Raw genomic sequence first — 27689 nt, 5'->3', positions numbered from 1 at the left:
CCTCCTCTCCTCTCCTCTCCTCTCCTCTCCTCTCCTCTCCTCTCCTCTCCTCTCCTCTCCTCTCCTCTCCTCCTCTCCCCTCCCATCCCCTCCTCTTCCCTCTCCTCCCTTTCATTCCTCCTTCCCTGCCTTCATCCTGTGAACCAGCTGTTTGCGCTCAGCTACTGCCCCAGTAGTCCTGTTCCCACCATGATAATCATGGACTAACCTGAAACTGTAAGCAAGCCTACATACAGTCCAATACATTAAAACAAAAGTTGCCTTGGCCATAGTGTCTTTTCACAGCAAAAGAACAGTACCTATGAGATTATCTGTTTTGTTTATTTTCTTTGAAAGCATTTTTTTAAAATTTCAAACCATTCAGTTTTACCTTTGTTTCGTTATAGACTTCAGTAGACATGTTGTTTTGTTCTTGTGCAATCAGTACCCCACCCCAACCCTCTAGACACTTCTCCCATATCTAATCTAAAGAAAGAGGAGATGTTTGGAGAAAAACACATTATTTGGTATTCCGGCCAGTTTTATGTTAGATTCCTGTATGAGTCAACTCGCAAGTATTTAAAAAAAAATTGGAAAAATCTAACAAGATTCACTATTTCTATATTGACTTATTTTGTGTGCTCAACAAAACAGAAGTCTAGCAGTCCTCGGCAATAATAAAAAAATCATAACTGGGTAGCCTACTTGAATTAAGATTTGAAATCACGACGGGGTGCTCCAGAAAGTCGTTTTTGGATGGATTGTTCCAGGGTCAGGCTCCTTTCCTGTTGCAGCCACCTGCACCCAGCAGCCTTTTTCCCAGAGTTCTCCAGCTCTTGTTCTCTTTTGTCCCCGCTGCATTGGATCACTGGACCCTGCCAAGTCAAAGTATAGATGCCAGCTCTGAGGCGAACTCGTGCAGTGCACACCAAGGACTTGTGGAAGTAGCAGAGGATAGCAGAGATGCCCCTGCCCATGGGATGCTAATGAGTAAAATGGGGAAGCACAATGAGGTAGATGAAGAGGAAGAAGATGGGGGCGGGGGAGAGGACCGTGATGACGAGGAAAAGCTGAGGCAGCTACGGGCTAGTGGGCAGCCGAGGTGATCAAGAAGCAAAAGACCTATAGGATGACTAAATAGCGAAAAAGAAAATGTTAGATTTAAAAGGCCACTGTGACCTAGTCAACCCTCCATTGTGGGTCTCAGAATCTAAATGTCGTCACTTTTGATTAGAGGGGCCGACCCAACTGCCTGCCTGTAGGGGGCAGTGCTGCCCACAAATGATCAGTCTGTGAAACTTGCAACAGGGAGGGAAAAGAACCAAAACTTCCATTTTCTTTTTTCCTACAAATGTTTTAAAAACAGGGGATGGAGATATGGCTCAGAGCTTAAGAGCATTGCCTGCTCTTCCAAAGGTCCTGAGTTCAATTCCCAGCAACCACATGGTGGCTCACAACCATCTGCAGGCATACACACAGACAGAATATTGTATACATAATAAATAAATATTAAAAAAAAACTTAAAAGGAATTAAATTATATATTTTTGTACGTATTGTTAGGCACCAGCCACTTTCAATGATAATAGGTAACTGACCCAACCTTAGGAGCATTCTAAGTTCGTTCTCCTTTTTCCTTTGGCTTTCTGAGACACGGTCTCTCTCCGTGGCAAAGACTGTCCTGGAACTCACTGTGTAGACCAGGTTGGCCTCAACCTCACAACGATCTGCATGTCTTTCCTTCCAAGTGCTGGGATTAAAGGCGTGAGCCACCCGTGGCAGGCTCTATGTCCTGCTTCTGATTTTACTTGTGGCATAACCACGTTCATTATAATATCAAAGGAGAAAAAAAAACACCTTGAAGAAAAGAAAGCAAAACAGCAACAATGAAATCACTTTCTGAGCATTCCAGTAACGATTTCTGGTTCCCGTCCTGTATACAAGTAGTTTATTTGTAAGAAATGGTGGAAAAAGGCAAACATGAAAACTTTCTTTTTTGTATATGAAGTTATTGTTTATTTTTTAGTTTATTTGATGTATGTGTGAAACAATTTCCAATAGGAAACTATAGTTATTCTTTCTTTTAAAAGTATTTGTTTATTTTTATTTATGTGTATGAGTTTTTCGTGTGTGTGTGTGTATGCACACACATGTGCACTTGCGTGCACTGCGTAGGTGTCTGGTGCTCACAGAGGCTAGAAGAGGGTGCTAAATGCCCTAGACACAGAGTTATAGATGGCTGGGAACTGACATGTGGGTGCTGGGAACTGAACCTGGGTCCTTTGCAAGAGCGGTAAGTGAATTTAACCCCGGGTCTTATTTCTCCAGATTCAACAAACCAGACTTTTATTTTGGTGGAAAAAAGAAAACCACCAAAATGATAGAATTGGTAATTTGCAAGAATTAATAGGAGCTTTAAAAACTACATGTACTTTAAGAGACATTAAAAATAAATAAAAAGTTAATAAAATATTAAAAAGTATTTAGAGGCTGTGTCAGAACTAAAGATAATTACTGATCACTTCTTTCTTTAACTTTGCTTCTCTCCTCTTAATCTCTAAGAGATAAATTCTCTATATAAAATTATTAGTGGGCTGGAGAGATGGCTCAGCGGTTAAGAGCTTTGCCTGCTCTTCCAAAGGTCCTGAGTTCAATTCCCGGCAACCACATGGTGGCTCACAACCATCTGTAATGAGGTCTGGTGCCCTCTTCTGGCCTGCAGACATACACACAGGCAGACTATTGTGTGTGTGTGTGTGTGTGTGTGTGTGTGTGTGTGTGTGTATATATATATATAATATTTTAAAAAATAAAAATTATTAGTTTGTTTTTAATATAAATGCTAAAGAAAAATATTTATACTATATCAAAAATTTCAGGGCTAGAGAGATGACTCCAGAAGACCCAGGTTTAATTTCCAGCACCCACATGGCAGTTCACAACTGTCTGCGACTCCAGTTTCAGGGAATCTGACGCCCTCACAGACATACGTGCAGGCAAAACACCAATGCACATAAAATAAAAATAAATTATAAAAAGAATTCCCATTTCTTTTCTTTTTTTTGGAAGCTATACTCATTCTTATTTTCTCCTTGGTAACATGGTTTGGAGCTTAAGTTTTGTGGAGGAGAGTGTGTTCTGAGACTAGAGCTGCAAGGTTGGGAGAACACTCTGGAACAAACGCTGGATTAAGGAGTTTGTGATGGGATGTAGACCATGCCCCAAATCCTTCATTGGGAAAGTCCTGTTGCTAAAATAAAAACATCACGTGAGCTAATTGTGCATTCAGTGATGGATTAAGAATTTATGAATTATGTAAAGGCAGATGCATGAAAGGCAATTGTCTCCCTTTTGCGGATGACACGGAAATGGAGCATGATGATGTCTCGCTGCATGCTGAGGCCCGGCAGCTGCTGGAGAAATAATTCAGGAGTAAAATGCAGGACAAATTAACGTTTCTCCAGGATAAGCTATCAGTCTGTTCAAATGTTTATTATTATTTTTATTGTTTTTATTGAGTTATATATATATATATTCTCTACTCCTTTTCCTTCATTATTTTTAATACTTTACTTGAATAAATACCAGAAATAAAAAACATGATCAGTTCATTTTCACTTGCCTCCATTCACCCCTTCCTATGTCCTCCTACTTAGCTCTCTCTCAAATTCATGGCCTGTTTCTCTTTACAGTGCCTGTCCCTTTGGGGGCCATCAAACCGCCACAGTTGGGAATAATTTATTTTCTAGCTATTTTCAATAATTTTTTTGTTTGTTTTTTGAGACAGGGTTTCCTCTGTGTAGTTCTAGCTGACTACACAGAAGTCACTCTGTAGACCAGGCTGGCCTCAAATTCACAGAGAGCCATCTGCCTCTGCCTCCTGAGTGCTGGGATTAAAGGCGTGTGCCATTAAATTCTTAGTTTCATTAAAAGAAATTATGAAATCATTTTAAATTAATTCATTAGTTTAATTTCATTAAAAGAATTTATACAATTCTTTTAAATTGATTAATTCATTAATTGGGTTGAATTAAAATTTCATAAAAGAATTTAATAATGGTCCCAGAGGGAAGCTCTCAGGCAATTTTATTAGCGTTTGAGGGAAAACCTCTGTCATTCGATGGCTTCTCACTTGCACCTACCGTTATACTGGTTATTTTTGCCATCCTCTTTTGGGGATGGGTGTCTTTCTATGTTCCTAGCTGGCTCTGAAATCTTCTTGGCTCAACCTTCCATGGTACAATAGGAAGATCCAAGTTATTTATAGATACACATAATCTTTATAGATACCAAATCAAAGTGAAACAGCAAAAAGGGTAGTTTATTTTTTAAAAAAAAAATCAAGATTAAGGACCCCGAGAAGGGACTCTGATTTCCCTAGTATCAAGTCAACAAGTCAAAACATGGGGTGGCCTGTGAGGGTAGGAGGTAAAGATGTGGGCCGGCTTTGGTACTTGGGGTAGCAGCTTGCCCAGATCGAGCTGTAACAGGAAGTCTGTGGCCATCTCTGCCAGAGCCGAGACTTCAATTTCTTCTCTGTGATTCCTCTCCCAAGAAGGACTTGGCCCAGGACGGCACGAGCCTGTGCTGAAACCCAGCTTTCCTGGACAATCCCCGTCCCTGGAACTTGCTAAATGGGCCACATGGGCAGCTGGTATGGGGGAGGTCCAGCTTCTGCTCTTCACCCGAGGTCTCCCTGGGGCAGCGAGGCTCCATGGAAACTCAGAGCTGACTCAGGAAAGGATGTCTCTAATGGATGACAACTCTGTCCCCTCTGTAGGCCTCAGTTTCCCCTGTGTGCAATGGGAGTGACCTGGTGGTCTTTGGAGCCTCTCTCTGTCCTGCTGTGCTCCCAGCTTGGGGAGTGGGCTCAGGCTCCCAGCTTCTGCAGTCTGTATTCACAGTCCCCATGGTCTGAGGCTTTGGAAGCCATCCAAATACAGAGAAAATGTCTCTCTTGTGCCTGTGCAGTCTGAAGGGACATTTGGCTTCTCGCACCTGCTTCTACTTGGGCACAATTGCCCTTTGAGTGCAGAGCTGGGGGCTTCCAGGAGATGGGAAGCCGCTCAGAAGGCCCAGAGCTGGGAGTGGGTGAGCAGAACAGCGTGCATCGCGGAGCTTGTGGCGCGGACTGTGGTTGGTAGACGCAGAGGACCTAAGGCTGGGAGCTAGTGGTGGTCAGCATAGCCCTCTGTGGTCTGCGGAGCCTGCTGGTGCTGTATGTGAGTGACTGTCCTCGACTTCTTTGTCCTGGGTTTTAGTCTGGGAGGTCATGCTAGGTCCCTACTGAGGCTTGAGCTCTGTCCAGGTGCCACACTAGCATCCTGATCTCTTGGCTCCCCCTCTGTGCTGGTTACTAGTTACTTCTGTGTGACTTGTGGCAGGCTGGTCAGGAGTGGCTGGTGTGGGCTGTGTGCTTGGCTCTGGTCTGGTCTGGTCTGGTCTGGGGTACCTGGCCATGAGCTGCTTGACTGGTGGTGACTGGCCTAGGTGGTTGTAGACCCTGACTGTTCATGTCCTGCAGGTAATGCACCCCTGCCATGCCTTCCCATCAACCCCACACCAGCTATAGACCCTCACTTTCTGGTCTGCCATTGTGTAAATGGGACAGTGGTCCCTGGCAGGCCCGGTTCATGCCCCTAACCTACCTGCCACTGATCCTTCTTTGAGAGGCTAAGTGGGGAAGTACCACGCTCTGGGACTGCCTGGCTACTCCCTCCTGCGGCTTCAGTTCTATGTGGACGTGTTTCCCGGCTGTCCCACAGTTCAGGGCTCCAGAGGGTATAGACAAGAAGGGGTAAGCTGCTCATAGGCATCACCGACCACAACACAGAGACTGTCGCCTGCCTGATTCCTGGCTTGTGACGTTAGGAGGTGGTTACGGGGCAGAGTACAGAGTGGGAGACGAGACAGTGGATGACCCTAAGGAGAGACCTTTGCCCATCCCCCAGTCATTACGTCCTCCTGGCCCTGGGATGCTGCCCACCCCACTCCTCTACTTTCTCAGCCTTTACACTGACACCAATTTAGGGCCCAGCCGGGAACTCTCTGATCTCCTTGGCTTTCCTTCCTTTTGCTGCCTTTTGATCGGCGCTGCCCCTGGCTCTCTCTGGTGCCTATGAGAGCCACTTGGTACATGTGCTGCAGGTGAGGACAGCTCTGCAGGGTCCAGTAGTCCATCTCCCGTGTCTGAAGCTATTTCCTATAGAGAGTTCTAGAGCTCCCTTCTGCTTCCACGTGGGTAGGTTCCAGTGTTCATCTGTCCCTGCTGTGTGGTATGCCTTTCCTGGTCTCACATACCATATTTGTGGACACTGAGCCCTCTCTTTTTGTCTGACTTTGTCCATTTGCCCATACTCTCACTGGGTGAGTTCTGTGGTGATATGCGTCCAGGGTACACTAGCTGGCAGGATGTTGGGTCACTCTGCCCAGCTCCCCGGCATCCCAGCACCAGCTAGCCTGGCAAAGAAACAGCTTGGAGAGAATGAGGGGGCTCTATAGAGATTTGGGGTGCCGAGGCTGTGAGTGGCCTGAGGATGGGTTGTGGGAAATCTGGGGCAAGGGTGATGGAAAGGGCCGTCAAGATGGGCAGGCAGGTGTGGGGCTTGCTTGTGGCCAGGTAAATCTGTGGAGCCTCCTCCCTCACAGATTCCAGGTGCCCGCACCTACCTAAAGGGCATGGGAGCTCCGCGTGTTCCCCGAAGGACGGTGCTCTTTCAGCGGGAGAGGACAGGCCTGACCTACCGTGTGCCTGCGTTGCTCTGTGTGCCTCCCAGGCCAACATTGCTGGCTTTCGCGGAACAGCGACTTAGCCCCGATGACTCCCATGCTCACCGCCTGGTGCTGCGGAGGGGCACACTGGCCAGGGGCTCAGTGCGGGTGAGTGTTCGGTGCAGAGCAGAAACTGAAGCCCAGCTCTATTGATCCCCCCCCCCCAGCCCCTGAGACTGAGGTCCAGGTTCCAGATGCCTTGACCAGCTGCCTCTTTTCCCTCAGTGGGGCACCCTGACTGTGCTGGAGACTGCGGTGCTGGAGGAGCACAGGTCCATGAACCCTTGCCCGGTACTGGACGAACACTCCGGGACCATCTTTCTCTTCTTCATTGCCGTGCTGGGCCACACGCCAGAGGCTGTGCAGATTGCCACTGGCAAGAACGCTGCTCGACTCTGCTGTGTGACCAGCTGTGACGCGGGCCAGACCTGGGGTAGTGTGCGAGACCTTACTGAGGAGGCCATTGGTGCAGCATTGCAGGGTAGGTGGCACCTGGTGTGGGGTGGGCTAGAGGTATGGGGTGGAGGAGCAGGGTGGGTAGGAACAGGACAGGGCAATATGGGCGTGGCCTCAAGGGGGCTTGGGCTTGCCCCTTGCATAGGTCCACCAATCACTTGGAAATCTTCACTCTGCCACTCCCTGTCCCCACGAGCAATGACCTCCTAATGCTGTCTCTAGGACTGTCTGGCATTTCCCAAGCATCTTCAGCACCAGGCCAATAGGTGTTGGCACGGCTGGCAACGTAAGCCCACCAGAGGCTCTCCTTGTCTTGGTCGGCCGAGAAGAGGATTGCGGCTCTTAGTCCTAACTCCCAAACCCTTCTCTTTTACCACTTTCTGTTCCCTTTCACCTCCTCCTCATTCAGCCCTGATCTCTGGACTTCAGTCTTTTGGTTTTTGGGCCTCAGTCTTTTTTTCTCTCCTCTGCAGCCCCTACTCCCCAGTTGCTGGCCTACTGGTCGGTTCCTCATCCACCACCCTGCCCCATGCTGATAGGCAGTGGCCCTAGGGGCTATAGGACCTGGTCCATGGCCCACGAGTACTACATAGAGGGATATAGCAGCTTCTGAGAGGGAGACAAGGAAACTGGACTCATCAAAAGCCTCATCCGAGGTCTCCTTCCTCCACTGCCCTGTGTAGCAATTGCTCCAGAGGTTGAGCTCTGTTGGTGATCATTCGGCCAAGTGTCTGTTGGCCAATGGCTGGGGAGTGGCTCAGAGGTAGGCCACTGGTTTGGCCTGGTTTCTGTGCTTTGCATCCCAAGGCAAAAAGCAAAACACTTGGCCAAGGGGCTGGAGAGATGACCAGGAGCTTGTATGACTTACAGCTCTTGCAGAGAACTGGAGTTCAGTTCCCTGTGCCCGGATTGGGTGGCTCACAACTGCTTGTAACTCCAGCTCCAGAGTGTCTGCCACCTCGGCCTCTATGGGCCCCCACACTCATGTGCACACCCTCCAAATGCGCATAATTAAAAATACATATTTAAAAAAACTATTAAAAAGCACACGATCAAGCAGGCTCCTAGCTTTCTGAAGACAGCCTTGGCAGACTCCATTGCACACATTCTGGGTGCATTCGGGGTCCAGGATAGGTCGGCAGTCAGCTGACCTATAACCGAAGGTTCTGGCTCCTTCTCTCTGTAGACTGGGCCACCTTTGCTGTGGGTCCAGGCCACGGAGTCCAGCTGCGCTCAGGTCGCCTGCTTGTTCCTGCTTACACCTATCACGTGGACCGTCGGGAGTGTTTTGGCAGGATCTGCTGGACCAGTCCCCACTCCCTGGCTTTCTACAGTGATGACCACGGAATCTCCTGGCACTGTGGAGGCCTTGTGCCCAACCTGCGCTCTGGAGAGTGCCAATTGGCTGCGGTGGATGGAGACTTCCTCTACTGCAATGCCAGGAGCCCTCTAGGAAACCGGGTGCAGGCACTGAGCGCTGATGAGGGCACCTCTTTCCTACCAGGGGAGCTGGTGCCTACATTGGCTGAAACTGCCCGTGGTTGCCAGGGTAGCATTGTGGGCTTCCCAGCCCCACCCTCCAGCAGGTCTCAGGAGGACCGGTGGCCAGTGGGTCTTGGGAAAACCCCACAGTCCCCATCCTTCTATCTTAGAGGACAGGAGTCTTCAGGGGAAGGTGTTGGGGTTTCTGTTGAGGGTTGGGTTCCCAGAGGGCCATTCGGCTCCCCACAGTCCTGGGGCCCAGTGAAACACGGCCTAGAACCTGGGTCAGGTGGAGTTAAGACAGCCTGGTCCCCAGAACTCCCCATGTCCTCTGCTTCCCCGCTTCAGAGTCCCACATGGCTGCTGTATTCCCACCCATCAGGGCGTAGAGCTCGGCTCCACATGGGAATTTACCTGAGCCGGTCCCCCTTGGATCCCCATAGCTGGTCAGAGCCCTGGGTGATCTATGAGGGCCCCAGTGGCTACTCTGACTTGGCGTTCCTTGGGCCTGTGCCTGGGGCATCCCTGGCCTTTGCCTGTTTGTTTGAGAGTGGGTCGAGGGCCTCCTACGAAGATATCTCTTTTTGTTTGTTCTCATTGGGTGACGTTCTGGAGAATGTGCCCACTGGCCTAGAGAGACACAATTTGAGGGACAAGCCTCAGGGGCATTGCTGGCCCTCTTGAGGGCCTGGCCCTCGGGCAGGTTCCTGGGGAGGAAGGGTAAAGTGTATAGAGGAAGCCAGGGGCAGGTCAGCATGACCCTGGGATGGACAGAGTCTCTTCCTCACTGCTGCTGGGGGCCGAGTCACTGCGGAGCCGGCTGCTGTCTGAGTGTGAGTGAGAAATAAAAGGATTGTGGTGTGCCTGTGTCTTTCCATGTCACAGTCTTGGGGCCTGACGCTCTGGCTCACCACTGATCACCCTGCTCAGTTCCCACACGCGGGGGTGGGGGTGGGGTGGGCTGGCAGGGGTGAAGGCAAGAGGAACAGTGACATACAGTCCCTCTTTTCACTACCCTGCTATTCTTCAACCCCAATCAATCTGAAGTTTGCTGACGACTGAAGTCTGGTCACTTTCTGAACTTTCTGAGAAGCCGGTTGGGGAGCCAGCCTCCCCAGCTAGTAGAGACAGAACTTGATTTGAGGAGGGTTACTTCCTAGAACCTGCCCACTTTTTAACCCTTCTCTGGAGAAGGCTTTTGTTCTATCAGAGCTATTCCCTCAGGAAAGCCTGTTTGTATTTCCTTCCTTCCTTCCTTCCTTCCTTCCTTCCTTCCTTCCTTCCTTCCTTCCTTCCCTCCCTCCCTCCCTCCCTCCCTCCCTCCCTCCCTCCCTTCCTCCTTCCTTCCTTCTTTCCTTCCCTCCCTCTCTCTCTCTACACAAACATGGCTATCCTGGAACTCACTCTGTAGACCAGGCTGGCCTCAAACTCACAAAGATCCACCCCTCTCTGCCTCCCTAGTGCTGGGATTAAAGGCGTGCGCCACCACCTAACACCCTTTTGTATTTCTTATTAAAGTCCTAATTTCTGATGATAAAAACCGTGGGGGGTGGGAAGCTGGCTCACTCAGTAAAGCATTTGCCATGGAATCACGAGGACCTGAGTTTCATCCTTAGCATCTTGTACAAAGCCTGGTTTTGTGACACACTTAGGATCTCTGCCCTGGAGAGGTAGAGATCAGTAAGTCCGCAAGACTCCCTGGACAGATGCTGAGCCTAAGTGGCCCGCTCCAGGTCACAGGGAGAGACTCTGTCTCAAAATACAAAGTGATGGCATCTGAAGGACAATCAAAGTTGGTCTCTGACCTCTAGGAGTCTATAATACACATCCGTGCTTGCACACTTCTCGGCAAAATTCAAAACAAAAGTATGGCCATTTCAGAAATACTGGAAAATGTATATATATATAGTTTGTCAAGACAGAATTCCTCTGGGTGGCACCCAAAGAGAGGGAGGGAGGATGTGGTGCGAGTGTCTAGGCTTAGGTAGGGTTCTGCTTTAGTCCTCCTACTTATTCTTTCTGCCTGCCAGCCCTGCTTGTCTCTGTCCTGCCTAGCTATTGGCCATTCAGCTTTTTAGTAGACCAATTAGGTACCTTAGGCAGGTGAGGTGAGACAGCAACACATCTTTTCATAATTCAACAAATGCCACAAGAATAAATGCCACACAGCTTTACACTGTTAACAAAGGCAGCAGAAACAAGTGTAACACACCTTTACACAGTGAGAGTAATGTTCTGTAGCACAAACAAATGTCACACGCCTTTACACAGTTAGAGTAATGTTCTGTAGCACAATCAAATATCACACACCTTTACACAGTTAGAGTAATGTTCTGTAGCACAAACAAATGTCACACACCTTTACACAGTGAGAGTAATGTTCTATAGCACAAACAAATGTCACACACCTTTACACAGTTAGAGTAATATTCTGTAGCACAAACAAATGTAACACATCTTTACATAGTTAAAATAATACTCACAACATATAGTTGGGAGTAGCCAGAAATAAACTGCTGTCCATTTTCAGTAGTAGGTACACTTAGAGTTCACCATGGACGACAGGCGAGGAGGCACTTTCCCCATGTCTTGCCTAGCTAGAAGCTTGTCCCCTTTTGCCTGGGTACTTTTTAATTTATCTTAGAGTTAAAAAGTTACAGTCTGCCCGTGTATCAGGAAAGAGAAGGGGTTCGGAAGCCCCAGAAGGATGGAGGAATTTAGGGTGGGGACTTTGCTAGACACGCAGGAAAGATTGTATCTCTCTGAAGAACTCAGCAATGAGAAATTCAATGGTCAAGGAAAATCTATTTGAGGGATATAGAGCAACAGCAGCATTATTTTGTGCCAAATCAGCACGCAAGTCATTTCTTTTTATGCCCACCTGATTTAGCAAGGTTGTAAACTTAATTGCTTTACCTCTGCTACTGAGTTTCCAGTGTTGTTATAGAGTGTGAAGATTATTGTTTCTCGAACCAGCGCCCCCACCCTGCTCCTGTCTCTGGGGCTCAGAACTCACCCTGACAAGTCTCACCTTTCTGTGACTCTCTTTTCACCTCTGGTCAGTTTCTCTGGTTGGCTGGGGTGTTCTCTGCTCCTTGAGCACCTCCCCAAACCTTGGTCTGTTATATCTCTATGACTCCGCCTCCGTCTACACGTCCTTTTGTTTGTTTTATTTTTTGAGACATGGTTCCTCTACGTAACAGCCCTGGCAGTCCCGGAATTCACTCCGGGTAGACTAGGGTGGTCTTGAACTCACACTTATCTGCCTGCCTCTGCCTCCCGAGTGCTAGGACTAAAGGCGTGCGACCCCACTGCCTAGCTCTCTTTATCTTTTTTGTTTCTGTATTTCTCTTTTTTGTCATGTCTGGATTGTTCTGTTTTATTATTTTGCTCATTTCTGGGGTAACAGCTGTCTGTGCTTGACATTTCATTACATTTAATATACAACAAAGCTCTGTTAAATGGGGATCATTTCTATTTTCTTCTAGTGTTTCAGGCTTTTTATTTCTTCCCAAGACAGAATTTCTCTGTGTAGCCCTGGTTGTCCTGGAGCTCACTTTGCAGACCAGGCTGACCTTGAATTTAGAGATCCACCTGCCTCTGCCTCCCAAGTGCTGGGATTAAAGACAGGAGCCACCACCATCCAGCTGAGTTTCAGTTGTTTAGCCAGAACATTCTGGGAATGAACATTGGGAGATGGCTACCCTGCAGGTTTTCCCCAACATTTTTATTGTGGTAAGATACACAGAAAATCTGTACAAATGTCCCGCATGCTGCTGAGCTGTGCACTGAAAATGCCTGCCAGTCTCTTGTCATTGCTATCACAAAACAGAAGAGAAAACCAACTCAAAGGAAAGGTTTGTGCTGAGCCGCAGCTTTAGGTTTTGGTCCAAGGTTAGGCATGTGGCAAGACAAAGCACTATGGCGGGAGGGATCACAGAGAAAAGCTGTGCTCATGATGGCAGCCACCAAGGAGTGAGTCAGAGAAGGCTAAGCACTATGGTGGGAGGACCGGGGCCTTGCAGGGAACATCCCTATCACCCACGACCTCCAACTTTGCCCACCTCCTGCATTCTACCACATCCCAACAATTAGATTACAGATCTATTGATAAGGCCAGGTTCTCGGGATCCAATCACTTCCCCAAAGTCCTCCTCTGACCGTTGTAGTTGGCATGATGTTTAACACGTAAGGGTTGGGGAACATTTTATATGCAAACCATGGCAGAATAGAGTAGTAAATTTTATGTGTATCTTAGTACAATAAAAAATTATGGGAAAACCTGCATGGGACATTCTGTAGTATGGACATTCTGTAGTTATTCAGCGTGTCCTCGTTTCGTGGATGTTCAGAATGTTTTTAGTGTTTCTTCTTAAGGTCCTGGAACTTGGGTCCTTACAGACAGACTTCCAATTCTGTATATCAGATTTCCAAATGTGGGATAGTTAAGCAGAGGTCTCTGGAATTTTAATGGGTAGCTCTTTCTTGAAAGGAGTAGCCAGACACAGCTCTTGAGGAATGGGTGAGAAGACTTACATTATGTGACTTCTCCGGAGAGATACAAAAAGTTTTACTTTGCCCCAGCTAAGGCACCAACAATAGACCATAGAAATGTTTCTACCCCACTACAGCTTGCTGAACAAATTATATTTTTGTCATTACTTACAGGTGCATAGACGAGGGGTTACTTATAGATGCCTGGATCAATCAAAGGCAGTTGCATCGTTTAAAAGCCTACTCCAGGGGCTGGAGCGATGGCTCAGTGGTTAAGAACACTGGCTGTTCTTTTTAGAGGACCCTGGTTTAATTTCCAGGCCTCACAGAGGCTTACAACAATCTAACTTCAGTTCTCTAGGATCCTCCGGCGTTCTCAGGCACTGCACGAATGTGGTGCACAGACTACATGCAGTCAAAAATGAGTTTAAAAAAGAAAGAAAAGCTTACCCCAGCACAGGTGACAACACATGAAACCTCATCCCCGAGATCCCCGCGTGGCTTGCAGACAGCTCAGAGATCTTTGTTACTGCTCATATGAGTAGTAAACCTTGGTGAGGGGCTTTGCAGGGTCTCTCTGTGAACCTGCAGCTAGACTGGCTGGTCATCAAGACCATTGGATCTTCCTGTCTCCATTTCCCCAGCTCTGGGGTCCCATGCATACCCCTGTTCTGGATTTTGTGTGGGCGCTAGGAGCACAAACACTTGTCCCCACATCTTGCAGCAAAGCAAGAATCCGTTGAGATATCCCTCTAGCTTCAAGACTTGTGTGTTCTTTTGAATTTAGAAATGCTGGGAACTGAAGGCATGTGCCACCACATGCTGCACTCCTTTATGAGGTAAAAGTTTAATTCAGAGTAAATACCTGCATAGCAGTTTGCTTGATCCAACACATGTCGGTGCCACCCCCACCCCTCGCGCCAGTATCTCCTGGTGCTGTGTGCAGACTCCCGAGAAAGTAAGAAAGCCCTCCATAACTCTATCAGTTACTTGTCTTGTTGCTGTGATAAAAAATACCCTGACAGAGAAAATTAAGGGAGAAAGGTGTTTATTTTGGTTTACGGTTTGAAGATACATCCCATCATGGAGAGGCACTCACGGTAGGAACATGAATCAGCTGATCACACTGCATCCGCGGGTAGAGAGCAGAGGGAACGCATGTTCAGTCGCAGCTTGCTTTGTCCAGGACTGAAGCCCATGGGTTGATGCCACTCACAGATAAGGGAGGGGGTCTTCCCACTTCAATTGACCCAGTCTAGATAATGATTCATAGATGTGGCCAGAGGCTTATTGCCCGGGTAATTCTAGATCCTATCAGGTTGACCACAATAGCAGCAGAAGTCACAAAGCAGTAGTCTTACCTGTCCTTCAATCCCTGCCTGCCGTGTCTCCCTTGTTGGAAGACGCAATTCTGTTAGGTTCCACGCAGTGGGACTGTTCCTATACTGTGGGAAGTCCTTACTTGGTGGTGCCTACAAAATTTTTAGAAAAGGAAAAAAAAAAAAGGAAGAAGAAAAAAAGAAAGAAAATCTAAACAACAAGAATGAAATTTTGGATGGATGGGGAAGATGGGTTATCTTTATTTTTCTTCAGACTTGGAGACATTGTCAAAAATAGTGTGAAGGCCGGGATAGAAAGTGGGGGGGTCTTGCAGGACAGAACACATGCAAGGGAGGTAGGAGGGGCTGGTAGGTCTCTTCCAGCATGTCTAAAAAGAATAGGGGCTTTCACTGGCATTGGGGGAAGGAATTAGACCTGAGGATAGAAGTGCCAGGTATAAAACCCAGCCCATTTAACTTCATGGAACCTGTCCCCTCTTCTAGGATGGTGGCTGGAGCAAAAGGCAAGAATTTTTTTTTTTTTTTTTTTTTTTTTTTGGTTTTTTGAGACAGGGTTTCTCTATGTCACTTTAGAGCCTGTCCCGGAACTAGCTCTTGTAGACCAGACTGGAAGAGCTTTCTTTGAGAGATAGACTGCTTGATCCCAGAGGGCTCACAGTCTTTTTTGGGTGTGGTCAAGGGAGTGGCTGTGGTCACTTGATGTTAACCTGTGACTTTGAGTAGAATAAACCCAAAGAAAAACCACAGCTGAGCACATTGTATTAAACCATGGGAAACTAAAGAAGCTGGGAAGTCAACCAGGGTGCTAGATCATGAGGCCACGAAAGAACTTCTCTTTAGAGTGTGCAGAAAGAAAATAACTGTCAACCTGAGAGCCACTTAAAAGTACCTGTCAAGAACGAGGGTGGAAGCCCATGCCTGTCAGCCCAGAACTTCTGTAGGTTGAAGCAAGAGGATCCAGGGGTCAAGGGTAGTCTGAGCTACATAGTGGAAAGTCTATCTTAAAAGTGAATCAAGGAAAAAGAGTTATGTTTTCAAGTAAACAAAAATGGCCTGGAGTTTTAAAAATCAATCATAACAAAGAACGATGGGGTGGAGTTAGGAGCAAACAGAAGGCAGGTGTCTTGAGGGTGCCCTATGTCCAAAACATGCTGACAGCTCTAATTTGTAGAAGCTACTGATGGAACATATCAACTAGAGCCTACACTGGAGGAGGTTGCTTGATCCCCCTATTGAGAAGTGACAATTGGAAAGAGAAAAAGACCAGCTTAAAGCATACAAGGAATGAGAAGTTGCATACAGGATGGGGAAGGCAAAAGCAAAAAGGAGAGACCTAAGGCAAAACAATCAGCTCAAACCCAAACATACCCGAATTACACTAAACACAACCCAACTAGCATTTTTATTAAAAGACAAATTGGCCGTGTCGGCAAAAAAAACAGGAACAAACATCAAAGACCCGAACAGCCTCATGCCAACGACAGCGGAGGCAGACAGACACACAGAGCAGGAGAGGCTGGCAGCAGGGAGCGGGCTACGACAGGCACTTGGACACTTTCGTAAGAGTGGGTGTGCAGGAAGAGACCTCTGTCAGTGGAAAAGAAAGCGTGCAAAAGAAAGTCGGAGCAGCTGTAAGTTTGTATTCTGCTACTGTCAGGCTTTAAAATTGTACCAATTCATAGGCACAAACAGTCAGATTCTCAGTGGCGACTGGGGCTCTCTCAGTAGCTGACAGGGCGCGCAAGCCAAAGCAAAGCCAGTTAAGAAGGGCACATTCCCATGCCAAGTCAGGAAGCAAGTACGACCAGTGGGCTCTATTCCTAGAGCAAAGGGCTCTTGTGCCTCACTATGAGTGGTTGGAAATTAGGTCTCACATTCCTTTTTAAATTTTTTTTTGAGACAGGGTTTTTCTGTGTATGTAACAGCTCAGGGTATCCTGGAACTCACTCTGTAGATCAGGTTGGCCTTGAACACACAGAGATCCACCTGCCTCTGCCTCGGGAGTGATGGAATAAAAGGCTTGGTGCGTCTAGAATTCACATGCAAGGGTTGTAGTTGCTGAGCAGAATGCAACCTTGAGCATGTATTTTGATTTTAAAGAAGATGCTGACTTAGGAAGGGTTTTTGTCAGATGGTGTTATTACAACTTTCTTTTAAGATGGTGCTTTTCATGACTTGTTCAACCCTTGGATAGAAGAGACATTTTTTTCTGTTACACTTCTCACAGGAATGAGAGAGGCTTGCCAGAGATCTATAGACTGCTGAAGATTAAAATATATATATTGTGAGCAGCTTTATACAATAAACTTGACAATTCATATAAAAATAGATAACATTTGGAAAATAATAACTTACTAAAACTGGGAGAAGATGAAGTAGAGGCTGGAAGTGGTGGTATATACCTGTAATCCCAACACTTAGGAGATTTGAGGTAGTGGGATTACAAATTCAAGGCAGACCACCTGACTGGCTGCTTAGACGTGCTACAATACTGTCTTAGTTAGAGTTCCTACTGCTGTGAGAGACACCATGACCATGACAACTCTTAAAAGGAAAGCATTTAATTCGGGTGGCTCACTTACAGTTTCAGAGGTTCAGTGCAGTGTCATTATGGTGGGGAACATGACGGCATGCAGGCAGACATGGTGCTGGCTGCATCTTAATCAGAAGGCAACAGGACTGGGCAGTATCCTGAGCATAGGAAACCTCAAAGTCCACCCCCACAGTGACACACTTCCTCCAACAAGGCCATATCCACTCCAACAAAGCCATCCTTAATAGTGCCACTTCCTGTGAGATTATGGGGACCAACCACATTCAAACTACCACAGATACAGAACTCTGACCTTGAAGAGACCCCTGCACTGTGGGGTGCTCCTCTCTGGACCCCAGATTAGGCACAGACCACACTCAAACACTAATTTCCAAGCACAAATCAAATGTCGAGATATCCTTTCCTAACCAAGGCAAAGAGACTCTGAACCTGGCAGAAACAGTGCTCTTCAAGTGTTAATTTTAAGAGGAGAAAGGGGGGTGGTGGTGTCTGTAACCAGTCTTTCTCTGTCCCACCAGCCAGCTCCCAAGTAATGACATGGAGACTTCTTATTAATTATGAAGCTTGGCCTTAGCTTAGGCTTGTCCCACTAGCTCTTAAAACTTAACCCATATTTTTATTAATCTGCATCTATCATGTGGCTTTTATCTATCTCCCATTTTGTGTGTCCGACTTGTTCCTCCATGGCCTCTGTCACATCTAGATTCATCTCCTACTTCCTGTCTCTCTGCCTGGAAGTCCCACTATACCATTCTGTCTAACTATTGGCTCTTTAGCTCTTTATTAAACCAGTCAGTATATCTTCAGTGTATACCCCACAGCAGAGGTCTGTGTCAGAAAGAGCTAGGATGTGTTGGTAAGTTCTGACTGGGTATTTTAATTAGGGCAGTCAAAATAATGCAATTTGATTGCGGAACTTTGATGTTTTGACGGTTGGTTCTTGGTGGTCAGCCTCAGGAATGAGTCAATGGCCAAATAAAGGAGCAGACCTTGGCGGATTACATTAGGATTGTAATCTAATGGTTTAGCAAGAGGGAGAAAGAAAAGGCAAAACCTGCTGGTGGCATGTTCACCATGCTCAGGCCTGCTAGAGCCCTTCTGAGCTCACCAGATTTCAGGAGACATGGAGCCTCAGCCATGCCATTTCTGGAAGGAGTGTGGAGCCATGGGGGAAGAGATCTCACAGTTTCTTAGAAAAAAAAAAACCCATTCTTTTGCCATATAATTCAGCCATTGTGCTCCTCAGTGTTTACCTAAAGCTGTTGAAAGCTTGTGTCCACACAAAACCCCAGACAGGGTATTTATAGCAGCTTTATTCACAACTGCTAACCCTGGCCTGAACACTAAAGAGAAGGACATTATTCATTGGCAGATGAGCTAGGAGAGCTGTGGGAGAATTCCAGCTCCACGCACTGCTGCCTGGTGGTAGCTGGCCGGGAATTCTGCTCACACGGCCCTCTTAGCAGCTCGCTCTCCGGTCTCAGAGCCTTGTTGGACGTGACTGGAGGAGAGCAGAAAGAACGGCGTTGAGCTCCACGACCTGGAGCTGCAAGTCTTCAAGGCAATGATGGGCTTCATTTACACTGGGAAGGAACCAGACCCAGACAGCATGGCAGATGCTGTGCTGGCAGCTGCTGACAAGTATGGCCCGGAGCGTTTGAAGCTCATATGGGCCCTCTGCAGGCACCTCTCTGTGGAAAATGCCGCCCACACTCTCTTCCTGGCTGACCTCCACAGCACAGGGCTGCTGAATACCGGGGCAGCTGAAAACCCCCGCACTGGGTTTTATTACAGCTCATGTTTCCAAGGTCTCTGAGACGCCCAGCTGGAACACAAGGGTGGATTCATACTTCCGCTTGCCGGCTGCAGCATACTGCTCCCTGGCTTCTGCTCGCTGCTCTTTACTGGAGCCCCTCTCAAACGCCTGAAGCAAACCTAGGACCCGGTCAGCTGTGAGCTACAGGTGTATGTACCCCAGAAGCAGTAGCCAGTGTGGTTACCAATGATGCCTGTGTAGGCTCTGTGTGTGTTAATATATATATATTTATATATGTATAGTGTATATATATATATTATGTGTATACACACACACACACACACACACACACACACACACATATATATATCTGGGGAAAGACAGCATGATGCTCAGGCTTTAATACAAAGCTGCATATGAGTTGATTGGCAGGTTGGGGGAGGGGCAGCAGTGGACTCTGGTACACTCTAAGCAACCTCTACCCTGCCCAGTGAGTTGGCTACTGGGATTCAGTTAATTAATGGCCGAAGCACATCCCAACAGGGTTTCTTTGGAGAAACCTGTCTGGATTGACCTGTGCAGAACATATGCTCAAGGGCTCAGAGCAAAGGAAAAACAAACATGAACGTTTGCTTACAAGAGAAGGGGAAGAGGATGAAGACATTGTTCCTCCAAACTCAGTTTGTGGAGACTGGAGAGATGACTCAGTTGGCAAAAGCAATTGTTGCTCTTGCAGAGAAACCTTGCTCAGTTCCCAGCACACACGGGGAACTTTTCAACAGCCTGTAACTGGAGATCAAGAAGAGCTGAGGTCCCTCTCTTGTCCTTGTATGCATATCCATCTCTTAGACAGAATTTTGATCAAATACATATAAAATGAATGAAAAATTAAAAAAAGAAGTGTATTATTTCAGATTGCTGTTCTCCAGGCAAGAGGTGGCCATTGCCCACTTGCGTTCTCAGTGGCTGTTACTACCTATGTGAGCCTCAGAAGACTGAGCCCTTTAGTGTTCCTTCATTGAGGAGAGGAAGGGGCTACAGGGCTCTCTCCCTTCTTGAGGATATGCAGTTAACAGTTTCTATGAAGAGAGGATTAGAAGGTAACCTTCTCTCTGAAGATATATCAGCAATTAACTGTTTCTGGGCCCTGCTCCTATCTATCTATCTATCTATCTATCTATCTATCTATCTATCTATCATCTTCTCTCTATCTTCTATCACCTATATATTAACCAATCAATCTATTAATCTATTTTCCACTGTGGGATAATGCTCTTGTACTCTAAAGATTTGTCACTCATATTGGTTTAATAAAATGCTGATTGGCCAGTAGCCAGGCAGAAAGTTTAAGCAGGGTGACCAGACCAGGAGAATTCTGGGAAGAGGAAAGTCTCAGTCTGCAGTCATTGGCCAGACGCAAAGGAAACAAGATGAGAATGCCTCACCAAGAAAGGTACCAAACCATGTGGCTAATAAGAATATAGGTTAATTTAAGTTGTATGAGTTAGTTAATAATAAGCCTTAGCTAACAGGCCAACTAGTTTAATATTAATATAAACCTCTGTGTGTTTTCTTGGGACTGAATGGCTGCAGGACCACACAGGACAGAAACTTCCATCCACAATCTTCTATCTATCTATCTATCTATCTATCTATCTATCTATCTATCTATCTATCTATCTATATTATACACATTATAGTGCAGTTAATGATTGATGGGGAAGTGGTTTATGCAGCCATACTCCTCCCCAAGGATATATACACTGCTAACTTGCTGAGAAAAACATTTTATTCAGTGGTTTAGTTGTTTATAAGTTGCCCGTGCTCTTATAAATAGCCTCTCATTCATTCTGTAAGAACTTTAAGGCACCCGGGTGGTGGTATATGCTTTTAATCCCAGCACTCAGGAAGCACAGTCAGGCAGATTAGGAGAGTTTGAAGCCAGCCTAGTCTATAGAGTGTGTTCTAGGATAGCCAGGGCTACACAGAGAAATACTTTTCTTTGTTGTTGGGGCCCCGTCTGGAGTGAAAAGTGGTTTGTTCATTTTCCCAGGAAACGTTCATAGAATAGCTATCAAGCTATGAAAAGGTGGAGATGAAATTCAAATGCATATGACAAGGAGAGGCCATATGAAAAGTCTCTTATTGTGTGATTGCAACCACAGGACTTTCTGGAAAAGGCAAAGCCAAGGAGTGAAGGGGTCAGGACTTGAGTGAAGGTGTGCGTGTGTGTGTATGTGTGTGTGTGCTCGTGTGTGTGCATGTGAGTACATATGCAGAACTCAGAGTGTGACTGCGGAGAATCTTGGGTGTCTTTTGTGACCTGATATCCAGGTGTGTCTTGAACAAAGAACTGATGAGACACAGAAATACAGTAGCTAAAGTATAGATATTTTAAGATAGATAAGGAAGTATAGGTATGCTCCACAGAGTGAGAGTGGGCTGGAGTAAGCCAGAGGCTCAAGAACTGTTTTCAGGTCCAGGGGTGTGGATTATTTTGTTGGTGATGAGCTCCGAGTCAACAAGAATGGACCAGTGTCACATTAAGAAAAGGAATTGAAGCACTTCCCTTGGAGTCACAGTCCAGATTAGAATTCTCTACATCATGCTCCGCACATCTGCCTGTTGTATGAGTCTGAACCTGTGCCTGTGTACATGCTGTCTTGTGAATCTGCCCATATGTCTGTGTCTTCTGTTCAGTATGTATGTGTGTGTGTTGTAGCTGTCCGTGTCTGTGACTGGTGTCTGTCTGTTTTATGAGCTGTGTGTGTGTATGTGTGTGTCTGTATGTCTGTCTGTGTGTCTGTCTGTCACGGATGTCCGTGTCTATGAGTGGTGTCTGTCGGTTGTATGAGCTGTGTGTATATGTCTGTCTGTCGTCTGTATCTGTGTGTACTGTCTGTCTGTTGTATGAGGTACCCATGTCCCTCAGGAAGGACTTTGCTCTGTCGTTATTGAACAGCATAAAAAGCATCCTATGGGGGGAGAGAATGGGATACTTGATAGACATCTTTAAGAGTGTTACCAGGAATTAAGTCGCTGGCTACCACTGATCTCAGCCGACCCAGATGACAAGCGCCATTGTCACCCAGTACCCGTACACGGATGCTTTCCACCTTCGTGACAGATTTTAGAAGACTGCCTTCAGCCTCTGCGTTTTCTGCTTGCAGCAAGCGGTCCACATGCACTATCTGGGTCAGGGGCATGGAAGAGTGTGTAACTTAAGACTGCTGCTATGCATTGCTCGGGTTGTAAAAGCTGATTACGTGGGAGAACCAAGGCATGTAAGGTTGATGGTTACATAGTTCTCTTAAAGGCAGGTTAAGCAAACAGGTTGGGTACACAGTGGGACAGCACTCTTAATCTTAAGTACTCCAGGTGTATTATTAACTCTGGCTGCGAGGCGCAGCAAACTTCCAGTCTCTTAGAATGTAAGGAATATTCTTAGAAGATTGCATCACTACATCCAGGAGCTTTCAGTTTTAGTTCTGGAATCAAACAGAAAGGATGGGATCCCTTAAAGTGGTGATTTTTTTTTTTTACTTTTTAAAGTTTGTTTTTATTACTTTGCTTTTGTAGGTGTCTGATTTTTCTTGTGTTGTGAGGATTTCGCATACTCCCTGGGGAGGTGGGAGGTCTGGCACAGTCCAAGGGATGGTCTTTCTTGGTGGCTGGATCTTGGAGTTAATGTTTTCAGTCATGTGCGTCTGACCTTCCTTCCTGCTTCAAGAGGACTTTTTGGACTGTGAAAGATACTCGACAGGGCCTGTCAAGGCCGTACATGTCATCAGACATCTGACAAAGCCCACTGAGTGCCACCAACAAGGGGACATGATGTAAGCTGTGCTCTGGAGGACAATGATGGGTGAGCATGGATGTGCAGGAGCTGCAAATGCCCTCCCTAAGTCTGTTAAATGCAGGGACTCTGCACCTAGCTGTCTGAGCTGGGATGAGGAATACATAGGAGCGTTCTACTTTCTGCAAACTCAAAACAATTTTAAAAAATGAAGTTTATTCATTAAAAACGTGTAACAATAAAGCTGTAAAATTAAGAAAGGAGAGTAGATTTTTTTGCATAGTCTTTAGCATATTTGCAAAATCTTGAGTCATCCCCATGTTCCACAAACTTGATATTTGAACAGCCATAGGGCTGCCTTGGCTCTGTGGAATGCCTGTCCTATGGCACCTATCTTAACTTCAAGAGCCTGTCAACACTGGAGAGTGTTCAGGGTCTGATCCCTTGTCCATCTAGTTTACCTGGGACTTGACCAGGCTGGCTAGTTTTGTGACCAGGGTATGGTCCCCAACTGTGGGTCACATATCAACCAGGTGCTGCTGGGGAGACCAAATTCAGGACCATCTGGAAGAGTAGAACCTGCTCTTATAATCAGTGAGCCCTCACGCCAACTCATTTTCAGACGAAATTGATGACCACATTGGCAGACTGAGAGATACCGGGGACTGTGTTGTGTGTGAGCTCTGTTGCAGCTGAGGAGTCATGCGTGGAGAAGCTGCCCTCCAGAAGGGCTAAGTTCTAAGCACTGCTTTCACTTCACACCACATCTGGGGGCCTGCCCACAAGAGCCCTACAGATCTCTCCTAGAGCTTGTTGATCCTGTCACCCTGGCAAGCTCTTCCTACTAAGGATGACCTCTTGGGGCCTTGGTTTTCCCTTACTTCAGTGAGGAGTGCCACAGATGAGAATCCTTCCCTTTTGCCTAACTGAGGCAGCTTCTGGGATTAGGCAGAGGGCCACATGTCCTTGTTAGCCCTCTTGCCTTAGCCATGGCCCTTTCAGTCCAGAATAAGATTCTTTTTATAAGAACAAACTCTAGACCCATTAAGTACAAAGTTGCCACCTGCACCCCAGGTCCTGGCGGCCGCTGCTCGACTTGCCATCTCTGACGTTCACTCCTCGTGTGAGTAGAATCGCAGTTTATCTTTACATGCAACGGCTTTACTTCCCTGAGCACGCTGCTGTTATGATTCATCCACGCTGTAGCATATGTCAGAATTTCCTTCCCTCTTGGGGCCGATGTTCCACTGTATGGGTGACTCTATTTGGTTCGTTCACTCATTCCCTGATGGACATTCTGACTGCTCCTACCTCTTCACTCTTGTGGAGGAAGCGCCTGTGGATGGGAACACAAATATTCCCTTTTTATGCCTGATGAACATTCTGCCTGTGGAATGATTTGCTTCTGGGGTTTCAAGATAAAAACCTACAAACCTCCAAACAGCTACAGATTGTATGAGCATGTGTGGGCGGGTTAGCAGTGTACTTCTGCCCACCGGGTGTCCCTGGGTGCTATCTGGTAGCAGCCCCCTCTGACCACACCTTGGGGCCAGGTTTCTGGCAGGGAATCCTGTCAGTGAGAGAGGGAGCCTGACTAGGTCTATACATTGGCTGGAGAGATGGCTCAGCTGTTAAAAATGCCCGCTGCTCTTACAGAGGACCAAGGTTCAGTTCCTAACACTTACACCAGGTGGCTCACATCTGCCTGAAGCTCTAGTTCCAAGGGATCAAATGCTCTCTATCCCCCATGGACATTTACATACAAATGATGCCCACAATCCATGAAAACACACACACACACACACACACACACACACACACACACACACCTTTTTACAAAATATTAAAGACTAGGTGTGGTGTTGAACATTTTTAATCCCAGTATTCTGGAAGCAGAGGCAGCCAGATCTGAGTTCCAGACCAGGTAGGACTACATCGTGAGACCCTGTGGTCTCAAACAAAACAAAACAAAGTCTAAATCTATTCAGGAAGAGAAGAAGGGGTGTCCCGAGTGGTCCCATTGATAGGGACTGATGTCCTGTGTTGCAGAGCCTTGATAGATTGATTGCCACCTGGAGGAATTCCATACCTTGGATCCTTAAAAACTCGAGAGCTCCTCTCTTACAAAGGGGCTCCACCGGCACCGGTCCACTGACCTTGTACGACTGAGACCACCAGGACTCAACCGCTAGTCCTCACAGAGATCTAGCTGCCAGTCCTGCCTTCCTTAGCAAGAGCTACTGACTGGGCTTCTGAGAGAACCCTGCTGCTTCTCCTGCCTCCTTCATCCTACAGTGCCAGACCCAAATTGTCTGAATCTGGGGTCTTTGTCCACCTCTGCAGATCAGTTAGGGAGGGCTTCGTTTCCTGAGAGATGGGGAGGGGACAGAAAAAAAAAAAGAAACCCTTTGGGCGGGGCTCAGCGTGGGTAGGCAGCTTGGACACCTGGGTCTTGCTCCCCTGGGGTCAGCTTTGATTTGTGGCAGAGGAGCCACATCAAGAGGCTGCTTGAGGCTGCAGCCTCGCCAGAGATGAGGGACACCGCAGTGGGAGGGGGTAGGTGCAGGGTCCCAGCCGGGCGGTGACACATGTGCCTGGGGCAGAGCTAGGGGACGGAAAAAATGAGTGCGGGGAGGTGCAGCCACGGCGGCTGCTTTACGGGAAAGCGGATGTGAAGTGCTGACAGGTCCCTGCTGTTGTCAGTTCTTATCTGAACAGGGGCTGCCACCACCGGATGGCCTGGCCCAGAAGCGCCTTTGCAGCCCAGAGCCAGGCGGGAGGTTCAGAGAACCGTTGAGAGGAACGACCACTTCCTCCCGCCTGCTGTGCCTCCTCCTCTTCTCCCTCCTTTTTCTTTTTCTTTTTTCTTTTTTTTTGTACTCTCCATCCCTTTTATATTATTTTAACTCATAACGATGTTCTTGTAACAACATAGACAAGGTGAGTTAATCGGATTTTAATTCTGGTGTTTTTTGATGCCCACCTGGCTCCCTTCTCATTTTGGCGCATATCTAACTTGGTTCTTCCTCTTCAGATACAGGGAGTTGCTGGTCATCCTTACTGCACCTTGTGCTGAGTCTGCTCAAATCGTTGAGACTGTTGATGGGGCCCGAGAGGGCATGGGCCAGGCCAGATCCCTATGGCTGGGTTGGTGTGGTTTTGACTCAGCACTGACAGTCCTGTGCCTCCCTCCCTCACAGTGTGACGCAGGAACAGATGGGCAAAGGTGAATGCTATAAGCTTGGTGCCTTCTGCCATGGAGGAGGGGATAATGAGTAACATTTAGCACTCTTTCACCATTTAAGGTGTGTGTGTGTGCGTGTGTACACATGTGACCTGCACTGTCACATCCATGCACACACTTCATCCACATGTGCATCAACAGACATACAAGGACAGACACAAAACACATGCGTGAACATACACACCATAAAAGCACACATGTATAAGCAGACATCGAGGGATATGCACCACATGTTTTGGTAAAATGATGGTTACATCTCCTGCCAACTTTTCCATTATAGGCTGAATTTTCCCCTTTCCATTGGGTCTTCGTGTGACAGGCAGATGTTTTACGCCAGCTGTGTATGATATAGTCTTTCACCACCTTGAATTGAGGCTTTTGCCTTCCACTCTGTGGGCTGAACATGTCCATCTTATTTTGAACTGCTCCTTGACCAAAGCTTTTTAATAGTTAGGGTTTGTCCCACACCCATGCTGTCTGGGAACACGCCCTCACCTACTTGAGTTTCTTGTACGTTCCGTCCATATGTTCTGCTGGGTTTGGGAGTGTGCAAGTGTCTTGCACGTGGTGGGAACCTGAACACCGAGCCAGGAGAATGCCAGCACCTAATAGGAAGTCCCCACTTGCAGGGACTTCAGGAGGCTCCTCGCTGGTCCCAGCACAGGCAGTGGGGCCTCCTCTCCCGTTTCCTGCACGATTATCTTGTCTCCTTCTTTGTCCACTTTCCTACATAAATATAGGTGAGACTTTTTCTCTGTCAGAACGATGTTGACTTTATAGAATTATAGGAAGAGCTACCATGTCCGCAGTATGGTGTCGTCGTGAGCAGAGCACTGTGCCCCTGGGAAGGCATGTGTGTGCCCTGCTTCTCCTGCCAGCAGTTCTCAACCTGTGGGTCGCGACTCCCACAGGGGTCGCGTATCAGATCTTTACATTAGGATTCATAACCGTAGCAAAATTACAGTTACGAAGTAGCTTTTACGCAATAATTTTATGGTTGGGGGTCACCACGACAGGAGGAATTTTATTGAAGAGTCGCAGCGACAGGGAGGTTGAGACCACTGCTCTGGGTAACGTCTCACCTGTAGCTGAGCTAGAGGGAGCAGGCCAGCACGCAACGGTCTGCTACCCTAGGGGGCTTCTTGAACAGTGGAGAGCTGCCCATCTCTTGATGTTCACCTTTTTCCTATCAGCTGGGTGACCAGGTTTCTTTTGTAGCACAGGTGAGTTTTCCTAGAATTCTGGCTTATTCTTGACCTCTCTCCTCTGACACTGCCTGTCCAGGACATGGCATCTCCTTCTCCCTTGCTCAATACGGATGATGGCAGTGAGCTCAGGAGGGGCTCAAGGGGTAGGGGATGTGTGGGTAGCTGCGGCACCCAAAGGCAGATCTCTGGTCTCTGCTGGAAGGCTGCCCACCTTCCTCTGTTGTCAAAAGTCAGGACCTCAGGCTAATGCTGGGCTGGGAACAAGTTTATCCCTTCTGAAATGTCCTATGCTGTGTCCTGGGGAGGGACCCACAGGTACCTCTCTCATCCAGATACGCTTCACCCACCCTACAGAGATGGCTCCCAACACATGGCACCAACGCTGCCTGGAAGGATTCACAGAGGAGGACATGGGGGATACAGGCAAAGCAGTCCAGGGGATCTTTCAACTGGGCTGAGGCTTGGGGTTTGTTGCCATGGGGGCCTCGGAAGGCTTAGTGTGGGGAGCATGCCTCTTTCTCAACCTCTGCGCTTGAGGTCTTTCGTCCCTGGGTGGTGACATGTAAACTTGAGAATGACGAATGGAGATGAGGCTAGGGAGTGACTGTGT

At 47.3% G+C, this 27689-nt stretch overlaps 1 protein-coding gene across 1 annotated transcript; it reads left to right on the top strand.

Annotated features, from left to right (window-relative positions):
* The first annotated feature begins 6656 nt into the window (after nt 1-6656).
* Nucleotides 6657-9371, top strand: Neu4 (neuraminidase 4). Its single transcript, XM_050125954.1, has 3 exons — nt 6657-6857; nt 6975-7230; nt 8392-9371. Exons 1-3 carry the CDS (start codon nt 6657-6659, stop codon nt 9369-9371), a joined length of 1437 nt encoding a protein of 478 aa, XP_049981911.1.
* Nucleotides 9372-27689: the final 18318 nt, after the last annotated feature.

Source organism: Alexandromys fortis, unplaced genomic scaffold (genome assembly GCF_014885135.2).
Source record: "Alexandromys fortis isolate MF-2015 unplaced genomic scaffold, M_Fortis_MF-2015_v1.1 scaffold_254, whole genome shotgun sequence".
Taxonomy (NCBI): Eukaryota; Metazoa; Chordata; class Mammalia; order Rodentia; family Cricetidae; genus Alexandromys; species Alexandromys fortis.
Note: the sequence above shows the minus strand (reverse complement) of the source record. Positions and strands in the feature narration are given on the sequence as shown.

Excerpts from the sequence above, each read along its gene's own strand:
- Neu4 (XM_050125954.1), top strand. The coding sequence starts at position 6,657 with ATGGGAGCTCCGCGTGTTCCCCGAAGGACGGTGCTCTTTCAGCGGGAG. Across the intron at positions 6,858-6,974 it reads TGGCCAGGGGCTCAGTGCGG|TGGGGCACCCTGACTGTGCT; the intron begins GTGAGTGTTCGG and ends CTTTTCCCTCAG. Across the intron at positions 7,231-8,391 it reads CATTGGTGCAGCATTGCAGG|ACTGGGCCACCTTTGCTGTG; the intron begins GTAGGTGGCACC and ends TTCTCTCTGTAG.